General features: G+C 39.3%; 1 protein-coding gene across 2 annotated transcripts in view; it reads right to left on the reverse strand.

Annotated features, from left to right (window-relative positions):
* The window catches only part of fstl5 (follistatin-like 5), a 92,416-nt gene extending 80,384 nt beyond the window's left edge, over positions 1-12,032 (reverse strand). Inside the window, exon 1 of one of the 2 annotated variants that reach the window (XM_026999290.3) lies at positions 11,718-12,032. In XM_026999290.3, coding sequence (XP_026855091.1) covers positions 11,718-11,740 — 23 coding nt within the window. In that variant the 5' untranslated portion in view covers positions 11,741-12,032. The remainder of the gene's footprint in view (positions 1-11,717) is intronic. The other variant, XM_026999291.3, reaches the window with a different exon arrangement.
* Between the last annotated feature and the right edge of the window lie 8,417 nt (positions 12,033-20,449).

Raw genomic sequence — 20,449 nt, forward strand, 5'->3', positions numbered from 1 at the left:
ATGATACATCAGAGGTGGGGTGATTAGTGCACTTGATGGGAGCTACCACTCTGCAGAGTTTAAACTAGCACAAATTTAACAGCAAACGTGTTTACATTGCTGGGCTTATGCAGAAGCAGAACTGAAGTGTTCTGCTTCTTTCTTAGCTGTAATGTGATGAAGGAGAATAACCAAGTGCTTATCACCTTTTCACTTTTGTGTTGTGATCAATACAAAAATGATCTTCAAAAATGATCTACTGAGTTTCTAACAATGTAACCTACATGACATTTTGTTTTTCTCCATTCCAAGACCTAGTGTGAGATTATTCATATAACTGGTTTAAAATTATAGCACAAAGACCGACCTGGAGTAAGTTTTGTTCCCTTGTAAAAGCTTAGTCCCAATCTTTTGGCCTTTCTTGACCATGTGTTATTACCTCATTGTAAGTCACATGATTACCTCTGTACCCTCTTCATGACCTAAAGTGTGAACAACTTAAGTTCTGAAATTACTTATGCAATATGTAGCATTGGAACAGTTATAAAACTCTATGCCTCATGGCAGGTCATAAATTAGAATTTACAATGTGACAGTGTTTCTTTTAGAAAAAGAAACAACACTTGGGACTTGAAAAAAATAAAAATAAAAAAATAAATAAATAAATATATATATATATATATATATATATATATATATATATATGAATGAAGCTATTTCAGAGAGAGAGAGAGAGAGAGAGAGAGAGAGAGAGAGAGCTAGCTGGGTTAACATCATCAGATAAGAAATCTAAGCATGCATGGATTTGAATTAACATATTCACTGGCATACTAATGGCTCATAGAGACCTCACCTAGTGCAAATTACAGGGTTTATACTTTCATGCTGAAATCTGGGAGTGTTCATTCCTTGGAACAGACAGCAGACAGGGCAAATCAAGGGAGAAAGGACATATTTTTTAGATTTTTCTACTTTTTTATTCTTCGGGACTAGACATATGGTGTGTGCTCACCATTTTGTTAAGTGTCATTTTTTTGTTTCCTAGTTTCGATTTTTCTTTCCAATTAATCATTTTTGTTTGAATTTAGTGATAAGCTTCACAAAATTTGCTCCTGTCAAACAATAGCTGAATAAATATGGCAGTGTTTTAGATTTCTTTTACCTAGACATCCTTAAATAGTGATATAAAATGTCTCACACTATCAGGAATAAATTACAAACTAATGTAATTAATAATTATATATAAACCATTATAACAAAACTTGGGGCTTTTAACATTTTTTCCTTGTCATTCCTTTCCTTCTATATGTTTCTTCTATATATAAAAATGTCAATATTCCCTTGTCATTCACTTTTTTGAATTGCATTCTATTCCGTGAAATGTTGAGGTTATTTTTAGTCACCTCTGTGTAAGGCCTTTCTCTTGAGCATGTTTGTTTTCTCTCTTTTCTATGATTTCATGCATGAGAACATATTCTGCTGCTCAGAGACAGTTGCATGCAGGGTTACAACACATTGGTATCGTTATGACTCGTTTTGCCAATTTTCTGCCCTCCATACCTAGCATTGTACAATGTGGGAAGATTGCAACAACAAAATGGGACTTTCATGTAAATGAGCTAGAGCAAGCCATGGTGGCAACACTTAATCTGCTACAGCAAACCTAGCACAATAATTTGATAAATTCCTGATTCCACCAGAAAGCACAAGGACAATTCATGCTGGGGATATATAGCAATTGCAGTAATTTGTAGATTAATGGCTCTGGTGCTCACAGTTATGATATAGCATGGCAATTGACAGTAATTGTTTCAAACAAGTATGCAACTTGCATTTTTTAATACTATAGATCAAAAACTTAAATATAATGAATGACTACATGCAATGTTTCCTAACAAGCTCCACCCATCTAATGTACGAGGGGTTATGAGAGGTGGAAATAAGGTGGATACTCCAACTTATTGCTCCATAGTTTTCTCAGAGCTGTACCACCTAATGTAGAACACCGATGTGCTATATCTGACATGCGCTATTGTGATTAGAGTAGCAGTTTAAAATATATGCAATGAGTAAAATGATTGGTGGGGAAAAATGTTAATTAATCACTACATGTCCATCCCATGTCCATTTCACTTCCCCTTCCCCAATCCTTCTGTGATGTGTTTGCGGATATATCAGCAAACACTGTGAAAGTCCTTATGTACTTGCAGCGAGTTGTGGCAATTACGTTGGTCTGTGTCAATCCCTGGAGAAGATAGGACCACATGTCTCTCATTACCTGTGTATATGTAGGGGAGCCCACATACATGCACAAGAGTGTTTATGCACTTCAGCTCAGGCTGAAAATAAAAGTTACAAAGTATAATCTGACAAAATAAATTCAGCACCACTTACGGGCTAATAATGTAAATAAAGTTACTCCATGCGAGAGGTCTAGCTCCTTTATGCTAAAGTCATGTGTGCACCACTCTCTGCCCAAGAAAGGATAAATGAAATTTAAAAATACACTTATTCACTTATTATATTTGTGCTATAAAATTTGAATGTAAAGAAAAGGAGGAGAGGAGACGTAAGACAAGGGCAGTGTGGGATCAGACCAGAGAGGTGTAGAGTGAAAGCTGTGTCAGTCTACAGGGACGGTCATCATAACTTCTCCTGGTGGCCATAAATCAGTCCTGGCATTGACTTTTAAATGAGAGATCTATCACTCATAGTGTACACAATGCATCAAATGGAGACGGTTTCCCAGCAGGCCATGCTGCTACAGGCGAAGGCTCTCCCATGCTCTCTCAAAAGAGGCGGTGAGAAAAAGCACACAGACAAAAGCACTTTTACCATCGTTTAGAGACACGGGGCAAGTGAGGGCAGCAAGCAGTCCAAAGTCAATGTTACATTTCTCTCCTGCTAAACAAGAAGGCAGTGGTGGATATGTGATTCCGTGAGCCTATGCCTTGGGCTAAAAGTGGAAATGTACTGAAAGATAAAAGTGGAAATGCATGTTATCTGATTTAATTCATTATTGAGAGAAGCACTCTGAACTTTTCACAAACCTCATGGCTTTTAAAATTATGCTTATAGAAACTTGATGAAGAAGCTTAGACACCAAGGTCACACTAAATCACAGTATCTGGCTCAAATAATTTGACTGCCATGAGGACTTGGTTAAAGTACCTCCTTTGTACTTCTGTTCTCAGTATTTGCCATTAGACAATGCTGTTTCAAACAGCTGACAGTTCTTTTATGCTTTGTCACGTAGCCGACTCATCATTTTTCACCAGGTTTGGAACTTCATGTATTGTTAAACTTTTTATTATCAGTAGAACATGCTAGTATGCATCCTATATATTAACCCCTTAAATGCAGGGTTGTTTCACTAACTGTACCTACTTCAGTTCAATGGTAATGTGGCACTTATATATTGAACAGGGCATCAAACTACCATGACAGTGTAAAACCATCATTTTTTTATTGACAGAAAACAATACAAAAAATATATATTTTGTTATATTTTGAGATATTGACTGTTACATATTGAACACAGATTGGAGTTAGATGACTTAATTTCTAGTTTGGTTATTCAGGAATTGGTAAACAGATATCGATAAAACTTAATTCACCTCTATTTATGAAATGTACGTTTTATAACATTTAAAAACATTGACATTTGCTCTAGATTGTCAGGATTGATATAAATGTATTTAATGCCCTACAGGGGTAAACACTGGAGGGGTAAACATTGGGATTTAACTTCCATACCCTGTTTGTCTTCTGTCCAAGGTACCTACTACCTTGTCAAGGATTTGAACAGCAGTCTTCCTGCCATGTCTAACAGCAGAGTAAACAAGCTCAATCACATTCACAAAGTTGGAACCTTTTTACGTTGAAGAGACGACTTCAAGAGTCCCAGAAGATTCTGATGCTGCCACAGACTGCTGGACGCAAAAGCAAAGTGACAGCATTTTCTTTCCTTACCTCAAAATGTGGCCAACACTTTTGGTCTTATGAGACAACCTAGTATATATATATATATATATATATATATATATATATATATATATATATATATATATATATATATATATATATATATATATATAATTTATTTATTTATTTATTTTTTTTTTCTCTCCCATTTAGGATTAGGATTATGTTCTCTCTAATCTGGTTAAAAACCTAGGCCTAGGATGACCACATGTCATGTGACATGCTATTCTTTTCAGACCAGAAGTGTGTGCTGGTCACATGCTGCACAAAAAAAAAAAAAAAATGTGTGTGTGTGTGTGTGTGTGTGTATCCACAAAAGAATAGCATGTCACATGACATGTGGACAGCCTAGGCCTAAATTTCTAACCAGATTAGAGAGAGCATAATCCTAATCCTGGCCCAGGGAGGACGACCCATGAATGTCCTTCAATTTTTCCACTCAAAGTTGTGCTCCAAATGTCAGACAGATAACAGAGCACAGGCACAGGCACACAACCACAGATGAGAGCTGAGATAGGGCCTCATGTGAGTTTTGCCCTCTGTCTGCATTTGTGATGTCATTACTTATTATTCCAAATCCTTTTAAATGGGCTTGTTATCGCCTCTATTCACATATCTCTCCCAATTCAGAAAATGTGATTACACTGTGCTTTGAACTTTGTCATGTATGACGTATCTCCCTGCCAATCCTTTTGTTATTCTTCTTTTCTCTTAATTTTTGAAATGTCAGTGGTTTAGGAGCAGAGAATTTATAGAAACCCAACACACACACACACACACACACACACATTTGGTAATAGTACATGGTTATTATTTATAATCAAATATGCACCTACATATAGGTCTAACAATGAAGATAAATAAAGGCTGCCATTGATTCAGCAAGTAGTGGGTCCTCAGTAGTGATAGCAAGACCACAAGCCCTAGTGCTGTTACAGAAAATAAATTATGATTTAAGTAGAGAATCTCTGATTTGTAAAGAACACTGTAAATGTACATGGTACATGAAAACTCTCCAGCCCTGATATTGCTCACATTTAGACTGTTTCATATCTCCCACTCTGCTCCCACGTTTCCTCTTCCTGGAGATGCTTACTTCCCACTGATCATCCAGATGGAAGCTAAATAACTCTTTAAAGACATCTTTCTTTAAACCTAGTACCACATTTCTAGGTGCAAAGCAACATTTTCATATACTTCTGAACTGTAGCAATGTGGGTGACAGTGCCACTGCATTATTGTTCAATCAGTGTATTGTTAAATCACTGCATTATTGTTAAGTCACTGCAGTATTAAATCAATTGAGTATTGTTAAACCAGTGGAGCATTGTTAAATCACTGCATTATTGTTAAATCAGTGGAATATTGTTAAATCACTGCAGTATTGTTCAATCAGTTGAGTATTGATAAATCACTGCATTATTGTTAAATCAGTGGAGTATTGTTAAATCAGTAGAATATTGTTAAATCACTGCAGTATTGTTAAATCAGTTGGCTATTGTTAAATCGCTGTATTATTGTTAAATTAGTGCAGTTTTCCTAAATCTCAACAACCAGAAACTGACAATGCCCTCTGGAATCAGAGCTGGGCCATATCAAACACTGGATCAAGGTGATTATAAAAGCAATGTTTAGAGTCAGTCTGAAGAAATCCCAGAGGTATTTGCCCACCCTGGATGACACACGGCTGTGGCCTGCTTTCAGTGTGTGCCGTGTGTCCTGCAGCAGGCTGGGGAATAACCGTGGCAGGCCTGGCATAAACGGTACTCCTCTGGGGGTGCAAGCCCCAGGAGCTCTCCGCACGACTCAACCCTCCTTGAGGGGGTGCGGCTGTGTTTTTGGGAGGTGTGTGAAGCGAAAATTAGGCCAGCAGCAAAGGGTGGTATGAGCAGCAGCAGGGCACCGGGGGACGGCACTCGGCTTGCTCATGCAGCGTCGGCTGAACCCGCGGAAGCCACCAAAAAGCTCCCCCCACTTATCCAGCTCAGGCTTCTTACACAGCTTCTTACACACCACTGCCCAGTGGGAAAGGGCAGGAGCTTCTATGTCCTTATGGAGAAAATTCGGGCTGCATGGTGGAAGTAGCGCTGGACTAGAGATATTCGGGCGCTGTTCTGTTCCCAGTCCGAGACAATCCGCATGGGCTCTAGTGGCTGGCTAATCACTTTAGCATGACACGGGCTCATCTGCAAGCCCCTCTCTGGGGATCCCCAGGCTTTGATCCCTGTATGCTGCTCTAGACCTAGCCCTAAAAAAACAGCCGCCAGGAAATACAAATGCAGCTTCTACTGGCACCGAGATGGAACTCTATCAGATTTATCCGACCCCTCTCTGACACAACAAAATGAATCATACTATTGCTCATGCTTGCGCCTTTTTTTTTTTTTTTTTTTTTGAGAAAATGGAATCTAATATACACTCTTGTAGCTTTACCAGGGAACACTGCTAAGTTGCTTTAAGTAATAAAATCTAGACTCATCTGTCCATTATGACACTATTATGGCAGTCAGATGCAAAACACAGCAAGCTCTGGAAATGACACGGACTGCGACTGGGATAACAGACTGGCTGCTAAAGCACACCTGAGGCCCTCCAGCACACCTGGTCCAACTCATTAAGAGCTGATAATGAGCTGGTTGAGCTCAGTCCCTTTAAACTGTGCAGGAAAGTGGATTCCCAGGACCAGAAAAGCCCTGATGTGATGCACAGTGAGGGTTAAAAGCATCTTTACCTGATAAGCGGTGTTCAATAAATGTGTGACTGCAGTGCCCAGTGGAGGTCAGATTAGATGGAACAGCCGATCTGCCGTGCCTGTCACATTAGGAAACAGCCAACAGAAGCTGAAGCCACACGGCGCCGAGTAGATGCAGCAACAGGTGATTGGCTGCAGTCTGAGCCCATTAAAATGCAATGCTTGGTTGGACAGATTTGCAAGGCTGAGGTGTGTGCACCATGCTGACAAACACACTTTTATGATGGAACCAGGGGTAGGGGTGGGTGGATGACTCGTAACCAACAGTAACACGAGATGTATTACATGATACCGCAGTGACCCATTGAGGATAACGTTTTTGTCTGGAGCCTGGTACTGTGAAGTCACACTGACCAGAGAAGACATGCACTAAAAACCACACTCAACACACATTCGCACTCACACTCACACACACACACACACACACACACACACACACACACACACACACACACACACACACACACACAAAACAGAACAATGAAACCAGACAGCAAATACACACATTCTGTCTGTTTTGAGACCTCAGATGATTCATTCCAAGAAGCAATGTTTGTGCTCATAGTTTGACCTTGTCCTCCACTCACCCTCTAAAGATCTTCCCAGTCTGTTGACACGTATCAGATATGTCACCATTAGCACTTTGTCCAAAGACACAAGCTTGATCAAAGAGAAGTCAAGGCATTCGATCACCCATAACGCTCAGCAGTCTGTGCTGTCAAATACAGAGCAAAATCCCCACCAAGACTTCAAATGCCAAAAAACTATAAACAAACTAACCAGCACCTATTCAGAAATTTTACTCAGCAAAACCAAGGGCTTTTCAGAGAAAGCATTATAAATCTTTTGTGCCAAGTTTAATGGACTGATTATCGACAACCTGTTAATCCACTTGCTTTAAGAATGTTCTACATGAAGTCCTTGTAGCTTCATAAATCATTATATCTGTGTCCATTGGGAGGTTCATCTTTGTACAGCTTTTATTTTTATTGTTACAATGCAACAAATGATCTATGAACAAAGTCAACAACACATTCAATCTCCTACATTCTGAATTCATCAGCCAGGCATTCTGAAGTGTTATGCTAGGCAGCATCAGTACTACATTTTGCTTTACTGCTCTTCTGCTGAGCACTCTAGCAGTACAACTGAGCAGAGTATTTTAGACAATCCCATCTCAAGAATGAGTTTCTCAGTTGCAATTACATTGCTAGATAGCTTCTTGCAACATCTGAGGTAAAAAATTCCACTTCCTCATTTGAAAAAAATCTATGACATATCTCTTGTCTGCAGCCAGCTGAGATGTGTTACTTGTGGATGCTGCTTGTGGATGATTGTCCTGACCCAAATGATCTGCAGTGTTGGGAATCATTAAAGAAGCTACAAAATTCACTCAGCTCTGTGATGTTTCTTTCTGTGCTTGAGTAGTCTGCAAGTTGAGGAGAAATTGGAATATGTGTATAGTAAATCTGAAATTGTTTACCACCTACAGTGTGCACAGGAGATTAGTGTAAATAAATCATTTACACTGGAAGACCATTCATAAGAACTGCCCTCAGTTTATCAAACACATTTGTTTATACAGATAGTTGCTAAATTATCATTGTTACTTTATGTACATTCATTTTTTTGATAATTATCTTTCTGAGAAGGTACTCAACTATCAACAGTGAAAGTGTATGGAAATCTTTTCACTCTTTTGTTCACAATTCATTCTTTTTATCTTAGCATATGACACACAGATAGACGTTTATCTTATACAAGAGCTATTAAGAACTTCACTTTGAAAATGACAATTTGACAGAAGAAGAAAGAGTTGGTAAATCACTGGCAACAATTTTTTAATCTTTTTGCTTTAAAAAAGGTAGACTTTATAATACATTTCATGCTGAATTCAAATATGCTTTTAGAATTTTTCTATCATGTATGTTTTTTAAGTGACAGGGCAATTACATTTTACATTAATTATATATTATTTATTCATAAATAAGACTATTATTACACCTTGACCTCAGGAACATCCCTCTTCAGTGTCCAGCAGGAGTTTGCCAATATAGAGGGGATTCACTTTCCTTGGTACCACTTTTCCATAGTATACATAATGTTATGCAAGAACACAGAACAAAAAAACCTATGATGATAGATCAATTCTGAAATATTTGCATTGAATCAGCATGCAAAAATACATAATGAACAGATATGTTTTGTAGGAGGTGAAATTAATGTTAACCAGTATATTATTTTGATCATGAATGACTTCACATTGACAGCACATGGTACATTAGCTTTTTCTACTACTACTACTACTACTACTACTACTACTACTACTACTACTATTGTTATTGTCTTTGTTGCACTCCTTGTTTTTATTATTACCACTTTCAAGGTCACCAGATTAATTTATGATAAAGAGCATTATAATTTTAAAATTACTTTATGACATATTAAGAAATAACTCCAAGACAGCCCCTTGTGGCACTGTTTAGCCACATAAAAATGGGCTGTGCATTCAAGCTGCATCATTATACTGCAGTTCACTCAGCCACAAAAGCAAATGTCCGCTCTCCTTCAGTGCACATCTTCAGAAGCCAAGCATGAACCTCACGCCACTCCTAGTTTATAGGCCTCAGTGGAAGAATCACCTGCCTTTTTTTGTTGATTATGCTTGAGCTTTTCCTCTGCCCTATGTTCAGGCAAATCAGAGAACTGGTGCCATATATTAAGATCCACTCACCTGTGCGATTTGTCAGTGATTGGACCGGTTCCCAGTAACATACAGTGACTGATTACAAGAGTCTCTAACTAGAATGGCATGGAATGGCATGACCAACATATTAAACCTTTGCAATGAAAAATATACATGTCCATGTACTGTTTTTATGTATTCTACAAAATCAAGACAATAACATAAAGCATTATTGCAAGTTTTACTTTAAAATGAACACATGAATAAAATTGGGCTAAATAAAGATTATTTAGCATTTTAATGTCATTTTAATGTAAAGGCTGTATAAAATCAAAAACTAAAATAACTGATTACACAAAAAGGGGAAAGGGCTGATAGATGTTTTTTCATCTCAAGATCTCTACTGTTGAAGAGCTCAGTGCATCAAACTATAAAATGGGAGAGAATAGTAGTCTCTGCAATAAATTTAGATTACAAAAAGAAAGACAAAATTTACTTTTACATCAGTGGGCCCTTTTTTCATTGCAATTGACAATCTCTCAGTTGATTATTTATTTTCTTCATTCTGGGACCATGTTTCGACATCTCTTTATGAGTAAGAGTTTTGTAGGAGACATCAGTATTGTGACTTGATCTCTTAATAGCACTTCAGAGTGCAGTATTTGAGGCTACATTGTTTTGGGTGTTCGTGTCTGTGGGAGTGCACGCCTTGCGTGCCTGAGGATAAAGAGAGTGAGAGAGCCTGCGTGTGGGAGAACGCATTATTGTTTGTTGTTAGTACGACTTCTCTCTGCATGCACGTTTGCTGGACAGCTTTTCATTGCAGCTTCACCGCCCAGCACTTCAATAGTGGGCCTTCGGTGAAAAGACTAGAGGCTGAATGTGCATCTGTATGTATGTGATGTAGAACTTGGTGCACATTAAATTCAGTCAGGCATGAAAGCATGGGGACTGACCCTCACTGACTTCTCACACATTAACCACAAACCTCATCTATCATACACTGCACAGGGGAGAAGGATCCACCTCTATTACCCCAGCCCTAGCAGAAGAACCCCAACTGGGGGTAGAACTTGAAAAAGAGCAGCTATTTGACCACTTAGCACTGGGCCGCATAAAATACACAAACATGTAGCCTACATACAAATGTAGCCAAAAAATAAATAACAAATCAGAATGTGAAGCTGTTTCTGATAGGGGATTGAAGCCTACATTGTAGGAAAACTTGATATTACAATTCCCTATGAAAAAAAAAAACAGGTCTGAACTCAACAGTCAACACATGTCAGGTCAGTTGAATACAAGACTTCAGAAACAACACAGATTTCACAGAATGGCAGCGGGGCTGATAAAAGAAAAAAGGGTGCGGTTTATTTTCCTGTTGTGGGATGCGCGACTGAGAAATCTCCTTACAGTACAAACTCACTGTAAATCAGTATCGCTGCTAATGCGGAGTGTAAATGCTATTAAATGTAGCAAGAAACTAAAACAAAGTATTCCCTTTCAGAAATGTTTATCCACCTCAAACTCACCTCCCATACGCTGCTGTGTCCAAACACAGCGAGAGGGGTGAAGAGGAATACCGAGGCATAAAACTGTCGACAGCTATTATAGTGATAATTCCGGTGTGACCTTTATACGGAAACGGAGATTGAAAAAACGAAAAGTAAGGAAAAATCACGGAACGCACTCCCTTATCGCCACAAGAGTTGAGACTAAATGAATCCGCGCGTAGTATAGAAAAAGAAGAATATAATCCTTGTGCAAAGCAAAGTGTTAATCAGGGATTAACGATGAGGAAAAAAGAACATGCCAAGTACAGTGCATCATTATCGAACGACTTGAAGTATCGCTCATGGAACATAGGTTAAATAAATGCTTAATTTATTCGAAGAAGGTCCTATTTTACCGCATTTGGGCTTTTTTTTCAAACGCAAGTCAAACTTGGCTCTACTAATAGTACTAATACTAATGGACTTGGTTTGTTCAACTTCATCGCATCCGATTGCTCTCCGTTATCTTACTGCTCTAGTCGGATGTCTCTTAGCTGTAGCTGTTATGGTTTATGTAACGGGTTAGTCTGCGTTTTCGTGCTTTTAAAAACAAGTAGCACATACAGAATCATAAAAACTGTGTTTTTGTAGATTTTCGCTTCTTCCCATTGTTGCCCGCTCAATATTGTATTCAGGACCGGCCAACATTAATAAACGCTGTTTTTAGACTGAAAATGAAAGCTTTTGCCACTGACACGGACCTATAAGCCCGATCTTTAATAAGACACATATATATGAGAACATAAATAAACAATTTATTTACCTGTGTGTCCGACTACAGATCATTCAGATAGGTAATCCCGAAAGAGGTACTCAAAAAGAGTCTCACTTCAGAACAACAAATGTAACTGGTGCGGAAAGACCCCAGTTCCGTTTCTTTGTAATCGTACTTGTCCTCGTAATGCAAATCCCTAAATGAATTTATTAACAAGATTTATGTATTCCTTTTCAAAAAAATATCCTCCCTCAATCGAAGAGTAAATCCTTGTTTCAGCACCACTGGTGGAGTGGACAGCTCCGCGTAAAGCGGCTCACGTCTCGCTCTCGGGTCTTCAGCGCCACTGAGGAAAAAGCGTAAGCCCTCACCTACTGGCTGCGTCCCGCTCGGATTTACATACAATCACACAATCAGCCAATCAGAAGCCAGTTTTAAGCTCCGGCAAGTGAAAACAGTCAGATGCAAAGAAAGAGCTCATCCGTTTAAAAGATTGTCCTTGACTGAGTTTGAGTGGCGACTGTACCCCGACGCGTTTGTGTGTGTGTGTGTGTGTGTGTGTGTGTGAGAGAGAGAGAGAGAGAGAGAGAGAGAGAGAGAGAGAGAGAGAGAGAGAGAGATAGATCGTGTTAGTTATAAAGATATGTGTTTCGGTAGAGCCTGCAATTTCACAACCGTTGACATACTTACTAGTACTACTTCTAACTTCTATACTTTGTGTGAAAATGTAATACTCGTGACATCAGTGCAATTTTGAGTAGGAATTGAACTTGCAGCAATAGTCAGCATTCTGTTCCTTCCGATATTCCGAGGCATATTTTTGCCGGTAGCTGTCGAACAGCACGCATCAATTACATATTACTTCAAGGACATTCAACACGATACTTATTGTAAACATGTCAGAAACGGAACTGTTTTTAATCGCAAGTGCTTCATTGTAGCTTAGTATACGAATGTGAGCAGGATATGTCCCTGCACTTAATTAAACTATTCCAAGCATATGACTATTCAAGCTGTCAGGATCTGTCTTCACTGTGGCGAGTTCTTTGCTGTGCTTTGTACTTCAAAGCCATTACAAACCTTGGTAAAATCTGTCGTAAGCGGTTATGGTATGTTACTTTTTAAATAACGCAATGACACGTGTAGACAAAGCAAAGAAATTACTTTGAGATCTCTCGAGGGTGTATCCAGAGACACCATAGCATCTCCGTTCAGTTGTTTACAATCTCATAGCTCTCATCTGTCTTATAAGCACCGTCAGTTAAAAGGAAGGAAGAAACAGACAGAAAAGACTAAATGTGCTTGCCTCAAATTGATGACATAGGCGCATTCAGCATAATGGACTTGATCAAAGTGCGTACAAAATAAAAGTGATGGTGAGAAAGGGGAAAATGTGACAGGATTTAATAACGTACACAATTCAGCAAGTTAACTGTTTGAACACAGCTCATAAAAACCACACACACACACACACACACACACACACACACACACACACACAAATAATACTGCATAATGTTATTTGTAACAAAACTGCACTTGATGTGTTCATACTAAGTAAAGGTTATGTGAAGTGATTATAATAAAATAGTAAATCAACAAATCAGTAAAAAAATGAACAATTTACTAACATATAACAATAATTAAATAACAATAATTAACTGAAACAAACGGTAATTTACCATAAGCTTTCAAGTTCAAAGGAAATAATAAACTTTTGGTCTCTGACATTTCCCTTAATGAATTTTAAATTGCCTTTATATTTATTTAATCAATTTCTTGCATAATAGGAATTCTGTATATCTTTACTTGATGTTCATTGCATGTCAACCTTTACACTTTAGAAAGTTGGCTCTTAGTGTTTTGCCCCTTACCCAGTGAACATGACAGTGTGAATCTCCTGAGCTTCTGGTTACCAGCTCTCTGTCCCATATGAGACAATGAGTCACCATGAAAAACATGAATGCCCAGAGAGAGTTGTGTTGTCAACAGCTGCAATTAGATGTGCGTAGCCTTGGTGACCGGGCAAGTAATGAGACCAAGGGGAGCGGAGAGGGAGTTTGCTTGAGCAGCCTCATAGGAGTGCTGAGGATCCAGGTCAAATGATAATAAGTGCAGAGAGCTCCCAGCTGCATCGAGGACAGGGTTTGGCCACTAGACACTGACACTCAGGGTACAAGGCCCATATCTATCTATCTATCTATCTATCTATCTATCTATCTATCTATCTATCTATCTATCTATCTATCTATCTATCTATCTATCTATCTATCTATCTATCTATCTATCTATCTATCTATCTATCTATCACCACAAAACCCAGTTTTTATTAGGGTTGTTAGACTGGGATTGGAAACACATAATACAGTAAACAAGCCTTTGGGAGATGAAAAATGTGGGAATGTATCACTCCCATTATCTCACTTTCTAATCACACCATTCACATGCTGCTGTTCTTCTCTTTCCCCTCACAGTTTCTTTAAGTGTTTCCCCCACATTGGCATAATCTAATACATTATGTCCTTGTCTTACTTCACATTTCACTCTACAAGGGGAATGGAGTACCATTATTTTTTTTCTTTGTCTCTGTGGAAGACAATGTCCCCCAAGTACACTTTTTCTGAAGACACCATTCAGAATTTTATTACCAGTGTTTAACCAGCACATGTAAGAGGGTGAGAGAAACTCCTGGACACAAATCTCATGTTCAGAAAAGAGGCTATAGATTAAGTGGTGATATCATATATGAGCCCCCTGACAGTCTGACATTTGGTTATTTTCATTTATTGCTCATGGTTCAAAATCTCATGGTTTAAAATCCTTGGTTTAAAAAATTCTTAATACAAATCTATTATGAAATTTAAAGTTGATATGTGTTTTGTTAAATTCAGAACATTCATGTGATTCACTTTAGGTACATAGATGATACAAGGAAGATTATAGGAATCTATAGGAAGATTATTCTACAGCATTGCAATCAATGGCAAAGGGCATACAGTATTTTACAATAAGCAAAGATTTTGTAGCTACACTGTAAAAATGTTTGTACTCTCTAAGCTTGCACATTAAATTGCCTGGTGGTAAATTAACAGTTATAGTGTGCAGCTAGACAATAACACACTCTGTAAGAAATCATTCAGAACTGGTGTTCACAATTTCTTAGGGTGTTTTGCTCCTCTCTGCCATCTCATCCCATAGGCTGGCATATCTCTGAAATCGCTGCTGGCTACAGTCCCATTACAGTCTGATCGACTTCACTTGCTTTGTTATTTATCTATGGCCTCAGGTGACCTCAATGTACTCAAATTTTTCAAATTCAAACAGTCAAGTTCACAGGTCTAGATTTGAATCTCTTGTGGCCATTCTCCTTTGGCACAGCATGTTTGTCGAAGATGTGATGTTCATCTAGGAAATCACTCCTAAACATTTTTACTAAAAGTATTTTACTGATTTTACTTATTTTACTAGGTCTGTCCATTTTGAACCTGCACCAGATCCACACATCTAGATGTCAAGGCAACAGAAAATGGGGCTAAGTAATTGTCACGGGACGACCCCCCAAGTCACGTGGTATGGCCTGCGCTTCACTGCGCGGGCAAAACGAAGGAATGACCCGAGAGAGGCAGACACTCTGCCTCTCTCCCTGTCTGGTGAGGGTCTCCCAGGGGGGAAGTTCCTAGCCCGCCTTGTGCTGGGTGGGCACCAGGCGTGGCTGTACTGTGTCTTTGTATGTGTAGCAGCCCGGAGTTCGCTATCCTGGAAAGGGAAGCATCGGGAACCTCGCCCCCAGGGAGGGGTTGTCGGGGAATGTCTTGAGGTGCTTACCGGACTGCTCTGAGGGAAGCAAGGATCCTGCCTCCCTCCCTCCTGTTGAGAGGTTTCCTGGGCCATTGGTTCCTGGCCCACCTTCTGTTGGGTGGGCACCGGACATTGCCATGGCATGTGTGTATGGGTTTGCACATGGCACCTCGGGGTTCACAGTCCTGGGAAGGACACGTCGGGAGCCGCGCCCCTTGGAAGGGGGTTCTGTCACGGGACGCCCCCCCTCCCCACAAGTCACGTGGTATGGCCTGCCGAGTGCAGGGGGTTTCACCTTATTTGTAACAACACCCTTTGTAATTGTACACACCTGCACGGGGTTTAATGTCTTGTCTTTTGTCTATTTAAATCTCCGATTGTTTGTGTACTGTGTTGGTCATTGTTAGTCTGCAGTTGTACATTAATACCTGTATGTAGTCCTTGTTAAAACATGATTGCAGTCTGTGTTTAGTTAAATGTATGCGTTATGTCTGTCTCTATGTGTGTGAGTGCCACCGTTATTCGTATTGATGTCAATAAATGTAACACTTTATCGAGGGAGGCTGTGCGTCCTGCTCCACGCCCTTCGGCACTCGGGCCAGCAGATTCGTTACAGTAATGCATGTCATAAAAACTCTGTGGAAATAGTTCTGAGATTAGTTTTCTCCTATTGTTGAAGAAAACTACTACTATGCAATGTTTATAATACAGCTCCAGGAATGATTATTTGGAGAGAAAATCTGTAGGTAAACAGTTAAAATAAGCAATATAATGGATTTAATTCAATTACATAATCGGTTATAAAAGGTAAATTCAGTTCAGTTACATGTTGTTGATATACTTTAAATTAGACTGATACTTCTCTAACACCCCTTATATCAGAGTTATAATTAAGTCAAACTTTATTTATCTAGCAAAAAGCTCGACACAGAAATCCATGACACCTTCCTTGCACTCTGTAGCCCAAATGCAAAATCAGCATTGTTGGAGACATCAGCATTGCTGCTATAATTCACTGTTACCAGCAAATTACAGGGTCAGCTTTTCAATCACAACAACCATGTCTTAACATGATGAATGAAAATGACCTCGTTATCAGGCTGCAAATCTGTGATGCAATCATACAAATATTGCTCCCTACAAAAGAAATACAGGTGTGTTTTATTTATTTATTTGTGTATATATATATATTATTATTTACAAATACTGCCTGAGGAGTGCTTCTCTATTATTTCATTTCACAGTCTGGTTCATGCTGTTAATATTAATCCACTTGCCACAAACACAGGGCATCGAAGGCTTATACTGTCTGGCAATAAACAGGTGGTAACCTAAAATAATAATATTACGAATTCCTGAGCTGAGCTAAACATTTCAAGCGAGTGTAAAATGTCACAGATTGTCACCCAGCTGCTTCATTGCATGATTCCATGTGCACAGCTTCCAAGAGGGGCCCCAGAGTTCTGAATGTGTGAGGTCTGCAGCAGGTGCTAGCAGTCTGCCTTATTAGTTGGGCTACTCGGAAGAAGGGGCCTGGCCAGCAGTCTGGGCTTTCCACCACTTACTCTTCTCGCCGATTGTTTGTTTACAATTGCAGAACCTTAGTTAACAAACACAGAACAGTGCCTGCAAAGTAATCTGAAACATGCTACAATGAGTCTTTTATTCTCTTTAGTCCCTCCAGGTCATTATTTATTTATATTTTGTAATGATTGTTGAAATCCCCATTTTGCTCCCTAAATTGGCAAGTTGTGATACTGGAAGCAGTGAGGGAAGGAGAGGCGAGAGAAAGGCAAGAGAATCTTTATTCAGCTTGACTTCAGCGAACTCGAAACAAAAAGGCTGACAAGGCAGCAGTAATAACTCAATGTATAAGTTAAGGCAGGAAAGACGGGGCACTTCAGTGAAGGTACAAGCAAACCCTCCAGGCACAGGACAACTGCACCAGCGGCAGGTACCTCTGGGCTTAAATAACAGGGAGAACAAAAGAGGACAAACAAGGAACAGGTGTGTGCAATAACTAGTAAGTGGGTGATTAGGACCATGGCAGGTGTGCTGTGTGTGCATGTGTGAGGGAGTGGGCGTGTCCCTTCTGCGGAGTGCCTGGCACATCGTGACACAAGTAAGCATCTGCATATTTCAAATACATGCTTGGACCCATGCATTATTTCTGTTGTTTGTTAAGAATTATTTGATTGAACTTGAGGCAAAAATAAACAGTCATATAGTGCACTGAAAATGGCATGATACCCCATATGACAGCTAAGATAATGAACCAAACACCTGTGATCATAGCAGGTGTTTTGATGTACTGCCATTGTGACTCACTCTGAGTGTCCTGCCATGTAAAAGGTACAATAATTTTAATTACACACACAAGCACATGCTTGCACACACACACACACACACACACACACACACACACACACACACACACACACACACACACACACACACACACACACACTTCTTTCAGCAGTAACAGGAGTTAGAAAGAATAAAAGAATATGTCTTTACAAAACACATTAGAACAAACCAAAGCCTAATACAGCTTCTACACAGTAGAAGACTCCAGTACACTCAACCATCTGAGTACCACATTCCTGGCAAATGTGCTGATGACAACTTACAATTGACTGTGAAAAAAAATAGCAGTAAGGTACAGCTATGGGGTAGGTCAGCCTAATAAAATGGTGTTTACATCAATTATTCATGTCTCTTCCTCTTCTAGGACTGAATCTACCTTTAGGTCTGAGTTTCCAGAAGTTCACATAGACCCATACTAACCAAAATCTCTCTTCTCCAGCTGAGTCTGTAAATTGTAGATGCTGTAATTGTAGATGCTGTACACTTTCTAGTAAGAGTTTCTAATAAAATATTCCTCATTCCTTTTCCACAGGAGTGGTTTACGTCAAAACAAGGTTATGCTCACTGAGGTGTTAACAGTGCTAGCCTTGTTAGTACATGCACCTCATGCTCCATTTTGCAAGCAAACAAACAAACAAGCAAATAAGAATAAGAATATTTTCTCATCTGGAACGTAGTGGTTCCAGGTTAAATCGGTTGAAATCTGACAACTGTTTTCTCAGCAATGCCAGTATTAAAATGAATGACACTACACTCTGCTGGAGAGAGAACCCTGCTGGAAAGAGAGCTCTTGTGTGTCTGTGTTTGTGTGTGTATTTGTGTTGAATGAAGCTGAATCTTGCTGTAAAGGCAGCAGTGGCCAGTGGACCTGTTTTGGGCAGTTTCTGCTTTCGACTCGTCTCTGTTTCCATCTCCCATAAGCACAGCACTGTAAAGTGCCGAAACTAGCTCAGCTAAAACTGCAGGCCTGAAGGAGCAGAGGCTGAGGGAAGGCTTTATTACTGCTTTCTGCGGCACAATTTGCTCCCCATAGGCAGATTTGCCCTAATGACAATGTGAATAGAGGCCATCAGGATTTCATGCATGTAAAAGGTTACAGGCCTTAGGGCAAAAAAAAAAAAAGCCAGAGTCTAACAACCACAATTTAGGCTAGTCTAATCTTCAAGGCACATGTGTTTGTGAATTGGCATATTTCATGTTTCAGTGTCATACAGTGTATCGTTTTTGTGTACAGTTCACATTCCTCATAGGTAGTACAAATTGTTCTAGCTAGAGCTTCAGAAGCACCTTGTTTGCACAGCTGATGAAGGACCCCTGTCTAAATTGTCCTGTTTCTCTGGGAATCTTGTGTACGTCACTGTAATTTTGACTACCTCTGCATCTTTTACTACAGTATGATGTGGTTACTCCCTCACATCTTCACTTTGTTGGCATCCAGATAGCCCATTTGTCCATCTCTTACAGAGTTTGTGTTAGTCCTCCTCTGGCCCTTGTCAGTGGTTAGTTCCAGACCATATGACTGCTGGTTGGATATTTCTGAGTAGAAGATTACTCTCAGCAGTGACAATGACACTTGTAAAAACACCAGCAAATTCAACAAGTGGCCAGTGAGTATAAATAAAATGCAGGTGTTCTAATGAAATGGCTGTCAAATGTATTTGTTTATGTTTACTTATTTGTCTGTTTATACATGTTTAAGGTTACCTTAGCAATCTGTGCAATGGAAAAAACCCTGGACAAACCAGTTATTAAAATGTCTAATTACACAGACCCATGATATTTTGAAAAAAATAAAACACTTAGAACGAAATAATATAATTAAAGTGTGCAGCTTAATCTGGTGTGATCAGCATGTGTTTCTATCTATCTATCTATCTATCTATCTATCTATCTATCTATCTATCTATCTATCTATCTATCTATCTATCTATCTATCTATCTATCTATCTATCTAATCATCAGTCGGTCAGTCTAATTATCTATCTCTCTAAAAGACTTTGCTACTTAAAACAGATAAACTTGAAAACAGCATAATTATACATGATGATTCATGCCCATTTAATGACTGAAATTTGGATATTTTTTCCCTTTAATCTGACACTTGGTCCATTAGGATTAAGAGGGAGTAATTGAGCTTCAGATTTAAAAGCTATGCCTGCAGTGTCGTCGATAGGCTGGCTTGTTATGCTTTAACGTGCATTATGGACCCTAGTACTGTACTTAAGTGTAATTGATTACAGCCACAGTGCAAGTTTGGAAACAAAGACCCTCTCTCCCTAGTCTCAGAGGCACATTAAATTCACATCAATCAGAACTTTTAGAGTTATGAATATTTTTGCTATAGTCCCTGAATGGCAATAAGTGGTCAGAGCTGAAGGTAGACCTGGTACAGCTAGATTCTGAGCTGAGGAATACTTCATACCACATGGCACTGCAGGTTCACTGGGATGTTCCTCTGAGTGATGCTCTAGCTGGTGGGATACTGCATACATGGGTTATATGAGCACTTCACTTTCTCTGCTGAGCATGCAGATTGCTGCATAATGGGAAATTTAAGCTATGCAGGTGACTACATGCTCTATTTTCACAGCTCTGATTGGTAATGGGGAGAGTCT

Source organism: Electrophorus electricus, chromosome 16 (genome assembly GCF_041902795.1).
Source record: "Electrophorus electricus isolate QZ-2024a chromosome 16, ASM4190279v1, whole genome shotgun sequence".
Lineage (NCBI taxonomy): Eukaryota > Metazoa > Chordata > Actinopteri > Gymnotiformes > Gymnotidae > Electrophorus > Electrophorus electricus.